At 42.2% G+C, this 15,955-nt stretch overlaps 1 protein-coding gene across 3 annotated transcripts in view; it reads right to left on the reverse strand.

Annotated features, from left to right (window-relative positions):
• Positions 1 to 207: 207 nt before the first annotated feature.
• The window catches only part of KIAA1211L (KIAA1211 like), a 77,963-nt gene continuing 62,215 nt past the window's right edge, over positions 208 to 15,955 (reverse strand). The window contains exons 9-11 of one of the 3 annotated variants that reach the window (XM_019529466.1): positions 6,028 to 6,230; positions 2,803 to 2,944; positions 208 to 1,261 (exon numbers count right to left, since the gene is read on the reverse strand). In XM_019529466.1, coding sequence (XP_019385011.1) covers positions 1,131 to 1,261; positions 2,803 to 2,944; positions 6,028 to 6,230 — 476 coding nt within the window. In that variant the 3' untranslated portion in view covers positions 208 to 1,130. The remainder of the gene's footprint in view (positions 1,262 to 2,802; positions 2,945 to 6,027; positions 6,231 to 15,955) is intronic. The other 2 variants (XM_019529465.1, XM_019529464.1) reach the window with 2 other exon arrangements.

A 15,955-nucleotide genomic window follows, 5' to 3' on the forward strand; every position in this document is an offset into this window, starting at 1 on the left:
TATAAGGGCGGCCAGAGCCTGGAATAGGCTTCCCAGAGAGGTGGTGCTCTCACCTTCCCTGGAGATCTTCAAGAGGAGACTGGATAGGCACCCCACCTTATGACCCCTGCTACCCCCAGTGCTCCTTCCTGCCCATGGCAGGGGGTCAGACTAGATGATCTGTCCAGGTCCCTTCCAACTCATTGATTCTATGATTCTATGAATCGTCCAGTTCCTGCTTTTTTAACTACTGAGGTAAAGCTCCAACCATGTGGTTGTGCTTAATATTCTTTAACTACATTCATAATCTTTATCCTTGGTATCATAAACATAACCATAAGCAGTAATTATCATACCACAAGCCATTTTTCTCATAAAGAAAGAATAGCAGCAGCTGGGTGAATTCTAGGAAAAAAATATTCATAAATATATGTATGGAATCCCAAATCTGAATTTGTTTCCCAATTACTCAGTTTTCTGTGACCATTTCTGCAGTGAGTTTTGTTCACATAAATATCTGTGCATGAAAATGAGTGAAAATTCCTCAAACAAGTTTACTCACGCACAAATTACCATATTATAAACCATACCAAGCACCTTGGCTAACCCATCACGTAGCCCAAAGAGCAAATTCTGCACAGCGAATGTTTGATAGCTTATTCACTAAAAATAAAATTCATGAGTACCCCCCGCCCCGGCCCAAACACTTGAGTTAAAAGATGTACCAGACAAATTCAGAAAATCAAAATGTTAGTGGACAACTGACAAACATAAAATTAAGAAAGTGTAACAAACACATTTGCATCCAGAAGTTCCAAGTGGCTTAACAAAGACCTTGGTTTTATGCAAATATCATTAGAGAGGGGAAAATACACGTACCATATAAGGCAGAAAGTTATATCTTGCAAAAAATTTGAAAAACAATGTCCTTAAAGTGGCTTAAACCATTTCTAGTACCATCCTGATTGCTACAAGAGGTTTAAGGTAAGCTTTTTGATTGCACTTATTGCACTCTTTCTCCACAGCTCTATAATAAAGCCCTTCTCAAGTTCCACAGATTTTCATTACAAATACCCGGTCTAAAGCCATTAAAAAAGATGACTACAACATTATCCAAAGAAGCAGATGCTATTGGTCCAACGTGCAAAATCCTATTTTATAATCCGTGGCATATCATTCCAAGCTTGAGATTTCTTTTTGGCAAGTTCCATCCAGGATGGATGATCTGGAGCAGAATGACTGGCCTTCTTACACTTGCTTATTTCTTCTTTTTCCATCAACGCTGAGGAGTTATAGCAGAAAAAAGAGAAGCAATATATAATTCATTATATGATATATTCTGTATATTTATGACATATGTAATATATTAAAATATTCATTATATTAACCCACACCTGGAAACTCAGATAAAGACCTCACTTTTTTCTTTAAAACTCAGAATATTATTTTGCAGGATAACAAAATTCATATATAAATTTCTTCTATAATACATTAGAAAGGAACTAAAATATACTCTCTCTCAAAAATGTTTGCAGGCACTCTGCTTTTTATATCCGGGGCAGTGTGTTTAGAACTCAAATCTCTGATGGGTTTGGTACTCCCAGTTCATGATTTCTGTAAGAGCATAAATTACGAGGCGGAAGTGATTAAGCATGGAACAAGTTACTGCATTTTTGGAAGTATTTTAAGTCCAGGTGAGAAACATTTGTTTGGGATGTTTTAGACAGGGACAACCCTGCTTGGAACAGAGGGCTGAACTAGAGGGCCTCTTCAGCTCTTCTAGTCCCATGATTCTAAGAATTGAGGCTGCTCTGGAGCTTGGCTATTATAAAAACACTAGCCAATTGCCCATCAAGAATGATGGGGGCGGATCACCTACCGCCCCATGCTGCCACTGTTCTGTCTCTTGCAGGGAGCGCTGCTGGCCTCAGCTCCCCCACCCTCTGTCCAGCCCTTGGCACTGCTTGCAGGGAATGGGGCAGGGGAGCCGAGGCCAGTGCTGCTGGCCTCGTTTCCCCCACCCTTTGTCCAGTCCTCAGAGCAGCTTCCGAATCATGGCAGCACTTGCCCATGCTTGGAGCACTCTGGCTGTTTCCATCAGCCAATCAGATTGCAAATAAAGCGTTACAGACAGACTTAGGCTTTTATAATATCTGAATTCCCCCAAATAAAACTGCAGAAGGTGTTAAACAAATAGCTGCATACCTGCCCTAACTGAAGTCAGAAGTAAATAGGAGAAATAACAGGCTCGATGACCCTGATCTTGCCAACACTTAAAGCACATGGTTGTTTTGCTCATCTGAGTCGCTTAGTACTGCTGAGTGATTGCTCCAAATAACTGACTTCTCAAGTACTGTGAAGACTGACTACACTCCGTCTGGTTTAGGCAGCAGTCTGCCTGGAGCAGTGCAGTGTACTTGAAGATGCTTTCTGGGGATGGTAAGTGTACTGTGTAAACTAGCAGTTGTGAACCTTTTTTAGATTCAAGGCACCCCTCCATAGACTTGAGACACCCCTTGGAAAATGCCAGCCCTGAGTTTTCATTCATTTTTTGACTACAAGAAAAAATAATAGTGCAATTCTTGTTTTGCAAAGAACTCAAAGATCAAAACAGGGTAGAATGTTTTTAACACTATGGATTGCTATTTCAAATCTCTGGGATTATTTTATGAATCATGTTTGCACACCTAACAGTGCAGTGTATGGCACCCTGCTATACCCTTGGAAGGATCTCAAGGCACCATGGGGTGCCACAGAACCCTGGCTGAGAATCAGTGATGTAGACACAGCTTGTGTGTGTACTTCAATTATTTATTTTCATACCAGAGACATGATGCGACAGCAAGCTGGATCTTGGCAGTGGTTCTTTCACATCAGACTTTGTTTCTTTCCTCTGTTCTTCAGAAGTAGTGACTGAATCTGAAAATTTGTTCCTGATGGAATCTGTTTGTTGTTTCACTGACCCCTATTATAGAAGGGGATTAGGGGAAAACAGGTATTTTAAATAATTTTCTCTATTTTAAATAATTCATAGAGAAAGGAATGGCAGGAGAAATCCAGAAACAAAACATGAGCAACACAGAAATAGAGGATGCTCCTCCATAACAATGGAAAACACTCATCATGCACTTATTCCATTCATGCCACTTGAGCTATCAGTTCATAAAACTCTAAGAGCTTGCACTTGGAATTTTACAATGTAAAGGCTCCCTTTCTACTTTGCCCTATTTATAAGGAAGGACAGGTTGTTTCCCTCACTGGAAATTTATGCCACCATCTGTATGCTAACAGGAATACAGCAGTCTAACCTGGCAGATAATACTTTTGGCTGCATGTCAGGGGTCTCTAACTTAACAGTATGTTCCCTTTCCTTCTCCCCAGATCCATGGGATTGGGGCATCTGTGACTTGGGTCAGGGGGAAAGGAGGCAGAGCTGGGATTTCAGGGTTTGAACTCCTTCAAACTGTAAGGAATGTAATGCCAACCAAGTCAGCGCATTCTTCCTGGGGTTCTCCTGTTTATGCTCTGAAATGCCCTAAAAGTAGGAGTTTATATGGCAGTATATCTCTGGGGTCATATTTATATGACACGTTTACTGCACAGTTGACTAATTAGCTGTGCAGTAAACATTTTGTGTCTACAACTACACAGCTATTAGGCTGCAGTAAACTATACTATCCTGCTTCAGAGTAAAAAACTCCATAGCAGCGTACATGTCAATAGTCTGGGCTGGCTGGGGCACAAAGGTGCTTTAGTGCAGGGGCTGCTTGCTGGCTAGTCCCATACTGAAGCTCCCTCATGCCCCAGCAAGCCCCACAACAGCATGTGGAGCTGGGGGAAGCAGCCCTGGGCTTGCAGACTGACTCCAAAGGCCCCCTGCTGCACATGAATAAACTCCGAAGCTGATTGCTCTGGGGTTAACTGCTCCTGGGTGCATGTTCAAATGGCACATCTGGGAGCAAAAAACTCTGGAGCAATCAGCACATTATTCATGTACACTAATTGAATGTATAGACATGCCCTGAAAGAAGTCTTGCTGTTATTAAAAAGATATATAGTGGAAGAAATGCAGGGGCATGATTGGATGAGAACCAATCTGGATGGCACAATTTGCAGGAACCACTGAAAACTAAAATCTGGTGTTTTTTGTACATAGGCATTCCTCACACAGGGTTGATTTAGCTCCTTCTATTAACTGTTATGAATATTCTCAAACTCTATTATGGTTTTAATCTTATCTGGAAACCACCTTAGGAAACTTTTCTTATCAATCCAACTATCAGTATTAATTATTTTTTATCATTTGGAGAGAGCATTTTTAGTTTAGAACATGATATGCTGATTTCTAACGGGACAACCATGATCTGTACTCCTTCAGTACAGGGATACCAGTATTTCATATAAATGAAGCGCTACTAACGTGGACACACACATGCCAGCAAAAGTGTCATTTGTCCTGGGATAGTAGAACCATATCCCCCATGCTCCCCTCAAACAATACAAACAGTAATAATGAGATTTTGGCAGGGTAACAGCACCTACACTATGAGCTGTTGCCAGCACAGCTATATTGGTTGGAGATCACACCTCTTCACACTCTATTAAGCACAGACAGCAGTCTGTGGTATGTACATGAATATTCAGTATAACTTATTTTAAAAGGCAGTGCCTGCCAATATCCAGTGTCACCACAAGTAAGTCTGATTTACTGCTGTGCAAAGCGTCAAAATCTAGATTTTGATATTGTCTGTTGGTGTTGGAGAATTTACGTTCATCTCATTTAATTTCTTCAGATGCTAAAAACTGTTACCTAGGAGCTTCTGGAACCAAACTGTGCATGTAGCCTTAAATTGCTTAGAGCGGAGATGTCAAACTCGTGGGCCAGTCTGCAGGCCAGACTGTGTCCACAGACCAGCCCTATGAGCTGGATCCAGCATGCAGGACTGGTCCAGTATGGGCACTGCATGCAGGACACTGCTTGCAGCATGCATACCAGCTCCAACCCCACTTACAGCATGGGGTGTAGGTCTGGGATGTGTGCTTCACACAAGGCCTATCTGGGGTGTGTACTACAGGTGGCACCCATGCCAGACTGGCCCTGCATGCAGTATCTGTCATGTAAGGCTCTTCTGTGTCTCTGATATGAACCAGCTCCAGATCCAGTGTGCAGAGCCAGCTTAGCCTGGGTGCCACATGAAGCCTGCACCCCAGACTGGCCCCAGGCTTTGTGTGGCATAATGGGCACGGGGTGCATTGGGCTGGTTTGTAGTACAGGCTGCACATGGTGCCCACATAAGACTGGCTCTGCATGCTGGATCCAATACACACAGCTGGTCTCTGGGACTGATTTGGACTGGCCTGGATCTAGTGGACAGGGCCAGTCCAGTGTGGTCACTGTATACAGCATGTGCCCCAGAGTGATCCTGCTTACTATGTGTAATGAGTATATCATCCACCCCCACACTGTGTTCAGACCGCACCAGATGGGCTCTGGAGGCAGGCAGGGCCCTGTAGGCAGCCCACAGGGTGGGGGCTGGGGTCAGCATCTGCTGCATGTGGCACCCAGGGCCAGGCTGATACCCACAGACAGTACTGCAGGCTGGATGATAGGGCTCTGCAGGCTGGATCTTTGGTATCCCTGGCTAAGAGCATTTAGGTTAGCAATGGAATGTGTGGGTTTTTGGATTTAAAACACTAAAAAAAAGAAGAAAGATTCCCCTCAGTCAGGACCATACAGTTCACAGCAGATAAACAGACTTCAGTACACTGGCCTCATGTTGCATAAACAGCTGGTGCAAGGGTAATTTTCTATATTTTTTAAACATGCAGGGAGTAACCCCATGGACGTGCATGCAGATAAAGATACTCATATATATAGTCAAGGGAGTATGTATGTGTACAAATGCTAGCAGGATTGGAGTCCCAGTACTTAAGTACCATAATAATTAAAGATTTTTTTTTTTACATATATAACAACAATTGATTCAAACAAAGGATGCAACAGTAATGTTACAGAAAACCATTATACACAGGTACACTGTAAAGTACCTCTGTTCTTTCCTTTTCCTGGTTTGCTTTTTCTGTTTCTGATTTCATATCTTTAACCACAAGTTTCTCTTCTGTATTAAGCTCTTGTTCCTGCTGCATACCCCTCTGCTTCTGTCTTGCTATTGTAATCCAGGCTGGCTTTGACTCACTGTCTATTCTTCTTCCAGAGTCTGCTGTCATCACTAAAGGAGGCACACTTTTCTCTGTTGACAGATTCATTAGGAAACAAAGTTATTTGAAAGAAAGTCCTATGTTGTTTTTTTCACTTTTTCATGTTGTGTGTTAACATATCAGTATAATGTGGTTAAAAGACATTTTAATGGAGATGTTTTTAGGGATTTTCGCATTTTCCTTCATGATTCACTTCTCCATGACAATTTTACCATTCCCATTTTGAAATGGCTATTTCTCGTTTCTTTTCACATAAAACCACTACTGTCATATGAGTGCTATATACCAGCATTGATCAAATTTTATCCAACTGTCAGCATTTTGTGCTGAAGACTCTTCATCTTTCTCTCCCTTTTCCCGAAAAACTGAAAACGGCTTCCACAGCATTCAAAACAAGAGAAGTGTTAAAATGTGAATCCTCAAAAAATTAACCAATCAGACCAAATTCAGGGCAGGTAGAAATGGATAAGGGTCACTTCACTGCCTTAAATGAGTGGTGCCCACTTAACTACAGTGGTAAATTTGGTCCCTCAAGTAGAAATACGCTTCTTCTCCTGAGTAAAAAACAAATTAAACCTCACGGTTGCTTAAAAAGTACAAGCAATGTTTACCCTAAAACACAAACTGCCTAAGAGACTACTTCTGTACCCAGGAACGCAACTGAAGTTTTGCCATTTATTTAGGTAGGGATAGGATCAGGCCCTTAAGGAGTTAGGTACTGTAAGTTGGGATAACTATATCTAAAGTTTCAGAAAGAGTCACTCTAGACAGGTGTGACAGATACATAGAAAACACTTCTAGAAGAAAAATTGTAATCTCTGCAGCCTCTGATACTGAAGCCTGGGCTTCTTGGGAGGTGACAAGCTAATCTTCATTAGAAAGTTAAATTGTATTGTGACACAAGCTTGGAGTCATTAAGTAACACAAAGCCAAACATGACATTGTAATCAGTGTAGACAAGAATAATCATATTTTACATTGAGCCAGTTAGACACAGAATAATCCTACTAGAACTGTAGGATTAACACTTACTTGATGTGATGTCTTGTTTTGGGACTGCCATTCTAGGCCCCAAATTGGCTGATTGATGTTATGTCATGGACAGACTTTATATAAAAAAAAAGAATGACTAATTTTCCTTTTAACATTAAAAGTACAGTAGAGATGTATTGCTTTTGCTTAAAATACAAAAAACATAAAATAGCCATGAAACCAAATTCAGTAGCTGCAAAGATGTATGTGAGCATCAGTAAGGGATAGGTGCCTGACTCAGAATTTCTATCTGCCCATGCCTGAAAAACTTCTGTGGGCAGCGTTGTGGACAGGTACAAAAACTTCGTATGAGGCGTTAAGAATCCGTAATCTCTTTTAAAAAGGTATCTTGAAGAGTGACATTGCCCCTCAATGGAAAGAGAATACTTATTTGAACAGGAAAAATATGGTAAAGCCTACTTTCTATAGTGCTGAATGGACAGTCTCTGCCCTGCACTGATTGGAGAAAAGAAACAATCCTCCCCTATCCCATCTACCTAGCCCTTTCCTGTCAGTACTCCTAACTTTTTATTCCCTTGTCCCCTGCCCTCTCCTCCTCACTTTCATACTCCCTCTGCCTTCATTTTCCTTTTAATTTAGCTGATCTCCTCCCAACTAAACCCACAAAAGATAGGCCATCACATTATTCATTCTGTGCATTACATACATATCCCTCACTCATGCCTGTCTTGTTTTCTAGATCAGTCCTTTTCAACCTGTGGTCCACAGACCCCTGGGGGTCTACAGACTGTCTATGGAGTCTATGAAAGATGATTATATGATCAATCAAAAATCTGTGAATGCCCATATTTACAAGTCAAAGGGGTCCGCACCTTCATTCAAAATTTTTTAGGGACCCGCCAAAGAAAAAATTTGAAAAACACTGTTCTAGATTGTGACTCTTCAAGATGCATGCTGTCATCTTCCCTACGTTTGTTCAGTGCCTAGCACAGTAGGGTCCCATTCATATTTGGCCTTTAAACACTACTGCAATAAACACGATTGTAGTTTATGATGATAAACTGATGTCTAGAGTTCACCAGGTGCTAGGACATTTATTCACATGTGACAGGCAGCCATCTTTCTTGTTTTTCAAATAATGAATTGTGGGTTCCCAAAACAATGGACAAGGTAAACCAGTTTCTTTTAAACTCTTTTTAGACAGAATTTTTCTAGCTCAAAGACTAAGGGACTGGTCTTCCTGTGGGAACTCTGCCTGCATAAAATTGCTAATATCAACCATTTACCCTTTGCTTCATCATTGCTTGAAGATTATTCCTGAATACATTTTGTCAGGTAGTTGAACAATGAGATTAAATATGTAACACTGATCTTCAGTTACAAAAGAAATTTTATTATTGACTTATTTACTAACCATGTGATGACTTTACATTGTAAAGAAGGTGAAAAAGTCAAACAGTTCTTGGTCACTTACCCATGTATCTGAAAATATTCTTCTCAAAGACTAAAGCTAACTGAACATTTAGGATTCAATTATATCTGCATTTTGTGGTCATAAATATTTGCAGGGACAAATATGGTAATTACACAGATGCATAACTAAGATGTCTAAATACTTAAAAATGCAGTGGCTAGGGTTCTAAAACATGCCCACAATTACCTGTCACCGAAACTGTACATAGATGCAAGGTCAGAGAGAAACTTTTAGAGCCTTTTGAAAATCATGATCTTAAAATGCAAACAAAGCCAATTTGTGCATTTCAAGTACTTTTTCTTTTTTTTTTAAACAAACATTATCAGACCTATGCAATTTTTTTTTTAAGAAAGAGGGAAACATGTTCTGGATAGTGTCACTGTTTTTATTAAATACTGCTTGAACTTGTATTTACCATTCCATATTATTATACCTTTGGTCATTCATAACCATCAGTTACTTTAAGCAAGGCTTTAAAAACATTATTTAAGATATCCCAGGTTGCAGATATTTTTATTTGTTAACATACCGTATATTTGTCTTAGTGTACACACCCTACATTTCTATTTCTTGTATAGCATTTCATGTAGAAATGATTTTCGTGAACAGCTCAGACTCTTTTTTTGTGTATTCCTTTAAGTTGTGGTGCTCCCTGAGCCATGAATTTATGCTGGATCCAATTTATGTATGCCAAAAGGTGTATAGGGGTTTTTTTATTTTGTTTTTTAACACACAGGAAATCCCTACCTTTGCATCAAAGTCCATTGCATTCCTGCAAAACAGCCCTGTCATAAAATATGGTCTGATACAGCCAAAAAACACAACATCTTCTGAAGAGAAGAGCCCAGCTTTAAGCTTCATGCACTAGACTACATAAAAGAATTAAAGTTCACTACATTCTCTATATAAAAGAATTTGTGAGAGAAAAACAGCTTCCTTGTCATTACAAAAGGCTGATTTTTTTTTAGATAATACATTTCAACATTATTTACCATCCCACTGTTCTTTTTCTCATTTCCTTTCCTTTGTCGCTGGAAGTCAGTCCTACTTATAATCTCACAAACAGTCAATGATTTTGACTGTGCGTTCCTCAGCTCCACTTTCGTACAAGGGCTAGCTATGATTTTGCTAATGTAATGATATATTACTGTGCATGTTCATCACTGTACTCTATGCTTGATCTACAGAGGATGCAAGTCTGTTAGTCCCCAGCTCATAAGCCTGACTGACTCAGTTGTAAAGACTAGAGATGCACCACTAAAGATTTTCTTGGCTGACACCGATTGCTGATTATTAACCAGCCATATCGGCCAATCCAATAACAGATTTACAGGAAAACAGCTGGGTAATGTGGAGAGAAGCACCCTGCAGGTAAGTCTGTGAAAGAGAAGGGGCATGGGGGAGGGAAGGGGCATGGTGGGTAGATATCAAGGCCCACATGCTGAGGGAGGGAGTGGGGCAAGGGCAGGGACTGTGGCTGGGGGAGCTGCCCAGCCAGGGCAGTGAATGGGACAGGGGTGGGAAGTGGGACAGAGCCATGGGACAGAGCTCGTCTAGGGGATCAGCATCCTGGTGCTTAAAAATGGCAGCAGGGGTCCTTGAACTAAAGCACATTAAACAAGCTTTAGTTGAAGTGCTGCTGCCACTGTTTTTAAGCAGGGGACACTTAACTGGAGCAGAGCCAAGCAAGGTGAGGGTAAATGCAGGCTGCCTGCTGTGGGATTGGGTTTCTCTGCCCTGCTGTCTTCGCTCTGGAGGCCCTGTGTCAGCTGCTCGTCCCCTGCCCACCCGGCAGCAAGAGGCACAAACTTGCTGCCCTCCTACCGCTGCCACATGGGCAGGGGAATGTATGGCTGATGTGCAGCCTCCAAGGGGAAAGGCAGCAGAGCAGAGAGCACTGAGCCCACAGTAGGTACCACACCTGCCTCGCGCACGAATCTGTGTGGGCAAATCTGTTGGCTTGTATGCAGCAGCAGGGAGCTGCCTCTACTCCCCCCCCTCCTGTGTCCCCTGGATAAGCTGTCTGCAGCTCCATCCTGCTCCCAGCCCCGGGTCCCATTCACAACCCTGACTAGGCAGTGCCCCCAGCACCACTCCCTCCCTCACTGTGGAGGCCTTGATCTGCCCCTCCCATGCCCCTTCCCTCCCCCGTGTCTCTTCCCCTCCACAGACTTACCTGCTGGCTGCATTCTTGGCCACAGCCAGAAGGCATACTGTATTCAATCAGTGACATCACTGGCCAGCCAAAAAAAGCTGATAGCTGATAATGTTAATTTTCCTTTCATCAGTACTGATCTGATATGACACCACTATATCAGTGTACCTCTAGTAAAGACTCATGCCATCAGCTCTGAAGGCCTGCATTTCATGCCCTAGTGGCAGCTAGGTTGGCTGCAGTCATGCTGTCTTTCAAAGTTTCTTGTTGAGCTTGAAGCCACAGAGACACCAACTCATTTCCAATTATTTCCAGGAACACTTATCACTGAATGTTAATTTTATTTTGGCATGAAGCCAACATAACACCAATCTTCACTGGAAAATATAGGGATTGAATTGAACGGAGAGGACCAGATTCCTGTTGGAAACCTGGGATATAACTATTATAATGTCTTTCTCCAAATTATTGTACATGAAATGATTTCATGATCACACAATCTGTTTTTCTCATGCAACATAACTTTTAAGTGTGCTGTAGGCCAGCATTCCCTTCAGACAAGTGTCTCATCAGCAGCCAACATTTTCTGAAGTATTTAATGAACTTAAAGAACAGTTCTGGCTTGGTGCCAATGCTAACAGGCATTGGGGAAAATGAAATATCAACTGGGAGAGAATAATAATACCGACAGCCCTAAATACCTAGGGACATGCAGTGTGTCCAGCAAGCCACACACATTCCACTGAAAAGCTATGTTCTGGAGCAGATTTTGTATCTGTCTACATTGTTTTAGCTCATCACTGCCTGAAGCTAAGAAGATTAATGAATGTTCATATGCTCCTGAGTTACTAGGGAGTAGAGGACAGGCTTGGAGACTATCCCATCAATCAGCAGTAGTGATCTTTGCATTGCTCTAACAATTAGATTTGCTCTCATCAGCTGTCATAAGGATCAATCATATCCTAGAGGTTTTGTGTAGATGTACATCAACTCAGATGCCACTCAGGGTACAGGAGAACCCACCCCTTACTACTCTCTTTGAACTAGTACAGGATAATAAACTTTCCAAATCAATCTACTGGCTCTGCTGCCAGAGTGTTTAGCAAAGATAAGCATTTCCAATGACTATTTTTTTAGGAAAATGTACCCATAGTAAGTGTTTCTAACCGCATGACACATGATAAGCAATATCAGGAAAAGATGGTGCTCCATAAGGTGTCTTAGAGAAGATACATGATGAGACAATATGCATTAGACTGCTCTTATTAAAGCTAAAAATGCGCTAAAAATTTAGTAGAAAAAACTAATTCAGCCTCTAGCCTTATAGCGTTTCACTGAATACATAGAAAACAGCGTAACATTTTCTCTTATAGGTTCGACTCTCTCCAATTACAAAACTGTCCATGATTTTTGTATCAGATTTTTATATCACATAGTAAACATAATGGTTATAAAGACTGGTAGGTAGTATATAATGAGAAGGACAGATTGCCTAGATAAATGATCACAACCTAAAAATAGTGCTTTAAATTCAGTTGAATGCAAGATATTACATCAAGGAATCAAAAATGTATAACCAGAGGAAAGGAGAATCTTTAGAAAGCAGTGACTCAGATGGAAATTGTATATAACTAGTTACAAGCAGAAACAGATCCAAGATTTTATGAAGGGGAGCATGGGAGTGGTTACTGGTGCTGCAGGGGTGGCTGCATCCTCCAACTCCCAGTCTCTTCCCCCCAACAACACTGGGACAGACAGACCACACTGGGAGCAACAGTGGGGACTTTTTTAAGTCCAAAAGAAGGTAAGCATTCAACCCCTCTCTTTGCCTCCCTGCTAAGAGGCACATCCCCTCCCCATCTCCCCCACCTGCAACTGCTGCTGTAACTGCTATCCTGGGGGCACAGGCTGATCCAGAGTCACTTTAGTGGGGCTGCATTGGGGCTGGGCTCAGCCCAGGGCAGAGGCAGCAAGCAGGCAGGGGACCCCCTAGGGAAGTGGGCAAGGAGGTAGAACCTGCCCACTGCTACTCTTGTTCTGGGTTCAGCCTAGTTCCTATGCAGCCAGGCTGGCATGGTTCTGGAGCTCCCCTTGTCCCCAGGACAGCAGGGTCAAAGGTGGCAGCAGACGAGAGAAGGGAGAAGTTGGGAAAGAAAAGGGATAGGCCTCTGAGGATGGAGGAGAAGAGAAGGGAAGAATTCCTGCCTTCTTTGGGGACTTAAAGTCCCCAGCTGCTGCACCTACCACATGGTCAGAAAATGCCATTGCATGGCATTGCATGGCATTCAGCCATGCCACTCCACCCCCTCTGGATCTCTCCCTGGTTACAAGAGCTCTTAACTGTGGCAAAGAGTTGTAAACTGTGGCAAACTGTTGTAAACCTTAGACATAAAAGGGCATTTCTATAAAGCCTGCATGGATGACAGCGGAGGATCTGACTGGGGGGCTATGTGGCTGGGCTGGCCCCTTTAAGCCTTGGAGCTGGTGAATCAGTGATATTACTTGCCTGTTGAATCCTCACCTTCATAAGCCAAAGTGAGAACTGGAACCACGGCTACTGACCTGTTTGTAATACCTGAAGTCCTGCCTGAGGACAACAGCTATAACCGAATTTCAAATGCTTCAGAACTTCAGTTGGTTACTGAAAGGGAAACAGCTGTTCTGCCCTCAGGCACAACTGTGCAGGTATAGTGCAATTTATTTATTTTTGCACCAGAAACATCGGAGGCTGGCCACAGCTGACCAGACATCCAATGGGGTAGGACCAGGAACAGAAATAGCTGCTTAAAATCCATATTCCAGTATTCTTTTCAAAAGAATGAGCAATGATAAAGTGTGACAAAGACACTGAGGGGTACCATAAATAAATAAGATGCTGAACATGCCAGACAATTAGTAATCTTGTTTCTTCAATATCCCTGTGAAAGAAGAAGACACCTTTTTTTAGGTCTGAGTCATCCTTTTCCTTACAACCTGGTTTGCACGTGAAATATGTTACTTGCTTTTGGAATGCTATACCGCAGTTCTAACAACCATTTTCCTACTGAAGAAACCTGGGATTTTTTTTTTTTAATTAGACAGCATAAAAAATATGAAATGCCTCTTAGGTTATCCTTTAAACCATATATATCCAAATTCTACCACAGGCCCACAGCCACACACTGCCCAGGCCACGTGCCCTCTCTTCCCCCACAAGATGTCCATGTCCCACTATGCTAGAACCTTCATGCAGCACCACAGGGCCCCGTACCAGCAGTATGTGGGGTCATCCAGCCACAGGCTTCCTTGGCATCACAGTCATGCTGTACTGCCCAACTCCCAGAGGCATGGGCAAGCAGCAGAACCTGGAGGAGGGAGCAGGAACTCAGAGACTCCCAGTAGCTGGAGAGTGATTTGGGGAATTGGCACCCACACCAGGAACCCAAGGACTGCAGGATAATACTCTGGAAGCCGCCTGTGGAACATCAGTTGATAGCCCTGCTTTAAACTATGTCCCGTAATTTAAAAAAAAAGAAGTCTTTTTATAGTTTTTCTGTTTTCCTGTTGTGGTCTAAATGGCTCTCTTCAGCAAGGGAGAGTGGATGGACCTGAAAGCAACTGTGCTAAAGGCACTTGCTAAGCACATAATACTTACACATAATACTGGCCACTCTCAGAAGCAAAGTAAGGTGTCTCCATCCAATCCAGAGAGTCAGAGGCTCCAGTCTCCTGCTTCTCCATTCCAGCCAGACTCTTCCATATAAATCCCTAGTTACCTTCCCTTTTTCAGGTGGTCTTTGGGTTGCAAACTTCTACGTGCCTTCCAAAGTCAACTAGGACCAACAAGTTCTACCAACTGTGCCTCATCCAGCCATCTATGTTGGAAACTTTAAGAGCCAACACAGATTGGGGCTATACAAACGTAGATACCAATGATGAAAAACTGGGCCTCACAGTGGGGCCATTCCACATGGCTGCCACCCACTCTATACTCCTTGCCTCAATCCAGAGTATGCCATGATACTAAATCTGAATGAACTATCTGGCAACCTAGATGTGGCAGGTCACTTGACCGAATCACTGTACGCAGCTTGCCAAGCTAGTTGGGAGGAAATGACTGAGAAGCTGGACTTCACCCATTCCAACAGGAAGTGTTGAAGTCTATTTCATCATCTTAGAGTGGCTCATCAGCTATCAACATTGAGTCACCCGCCCACAGTGCCCAACCAAGTAGGCAGCCACCCAAGTGGCAAGAGCACCACTGGAAAAAGCAAGTGAAAAGCTGCCTCCAAAAAAAATTGAGAGTCTTCCACTGAACACACCAGACCAGAACCGTCACAGTTCTTCAACTTAGCAAGGTTTTGGACAGCATCAAGTCTGGCACTAACCCAGACTATGACAATATCTCCCTGAGTTCCTGAAGCATCTTGGCCCACATGCTCGTTCTTGGTTGGTTCAGTTCTTTATAAGGGTCACGTAAGCGAAAGCTGCTGAAGATCTGAACTAGCGTTTTAAAGAGTCCACCTTATTGTTGTTTAAATTAAAACCTTATTTATTTTAATGCTATTCAGAGTTAGCTCTTTAGTAAAGACTAAGTTGAACCACAGTGTGAAATAGCAACTAGCCACATAAACCTGAAATTGCAGGAACACTGACATGGATTAAAGGTCTCTCCTAGACCTTGAAGTGAAACCAAACCAAAGGACTGGAAAGAGTGAAAGCAGATTAAAGAATATGAAAAGCCCTGAACTCCAGGAAGATACATATTCAGGTAGTATCCTGAACTGAATTTGTGACTTGGATCTGGATCTTTAATTCAGCAAATCTAGTCATAAAAGTCTTTAGAGTTTTGTTGAGTCAGTATCAAATATATTATTAAACTGCTAAAATTGCACAAGTACTTCACTAGATTTTTTGTGCCTTTTCAGAGAAATATCAGCAAGACACCAGGTTCCTGGACTGTGGCCAAAAGGATGTGCACAGTAATGGATTTTTAGTTTTATCTGTTGTATGGGAAGATTTTGAAGACTTTTCACATGTTGCAGCATCCCACTCCTCTCCATAGCTTATCACTTTTCACAACATATCTGTTTAAAAAAAAAGCTTTAAAATTGTTTATGAAAGTTCACATTCTACACCTGGATTGGGGAAAGAGG

Source organism: Crocodylus porosus, unplaced genomic scaffold, assembly GCF_001723895.1.
Source record: "Crocodylus porosus isolate Cpor-Errol unplaced genomic scaffold, CroPor_comp1, whole genome shotgun sequence".
In the NCBI taxonomy this organism is placed as follows: Eukaryota; Metazoa; Chordata; order Crocodylia; family Crocodylidae; genus Crocodylus; species Crocodylus porosus.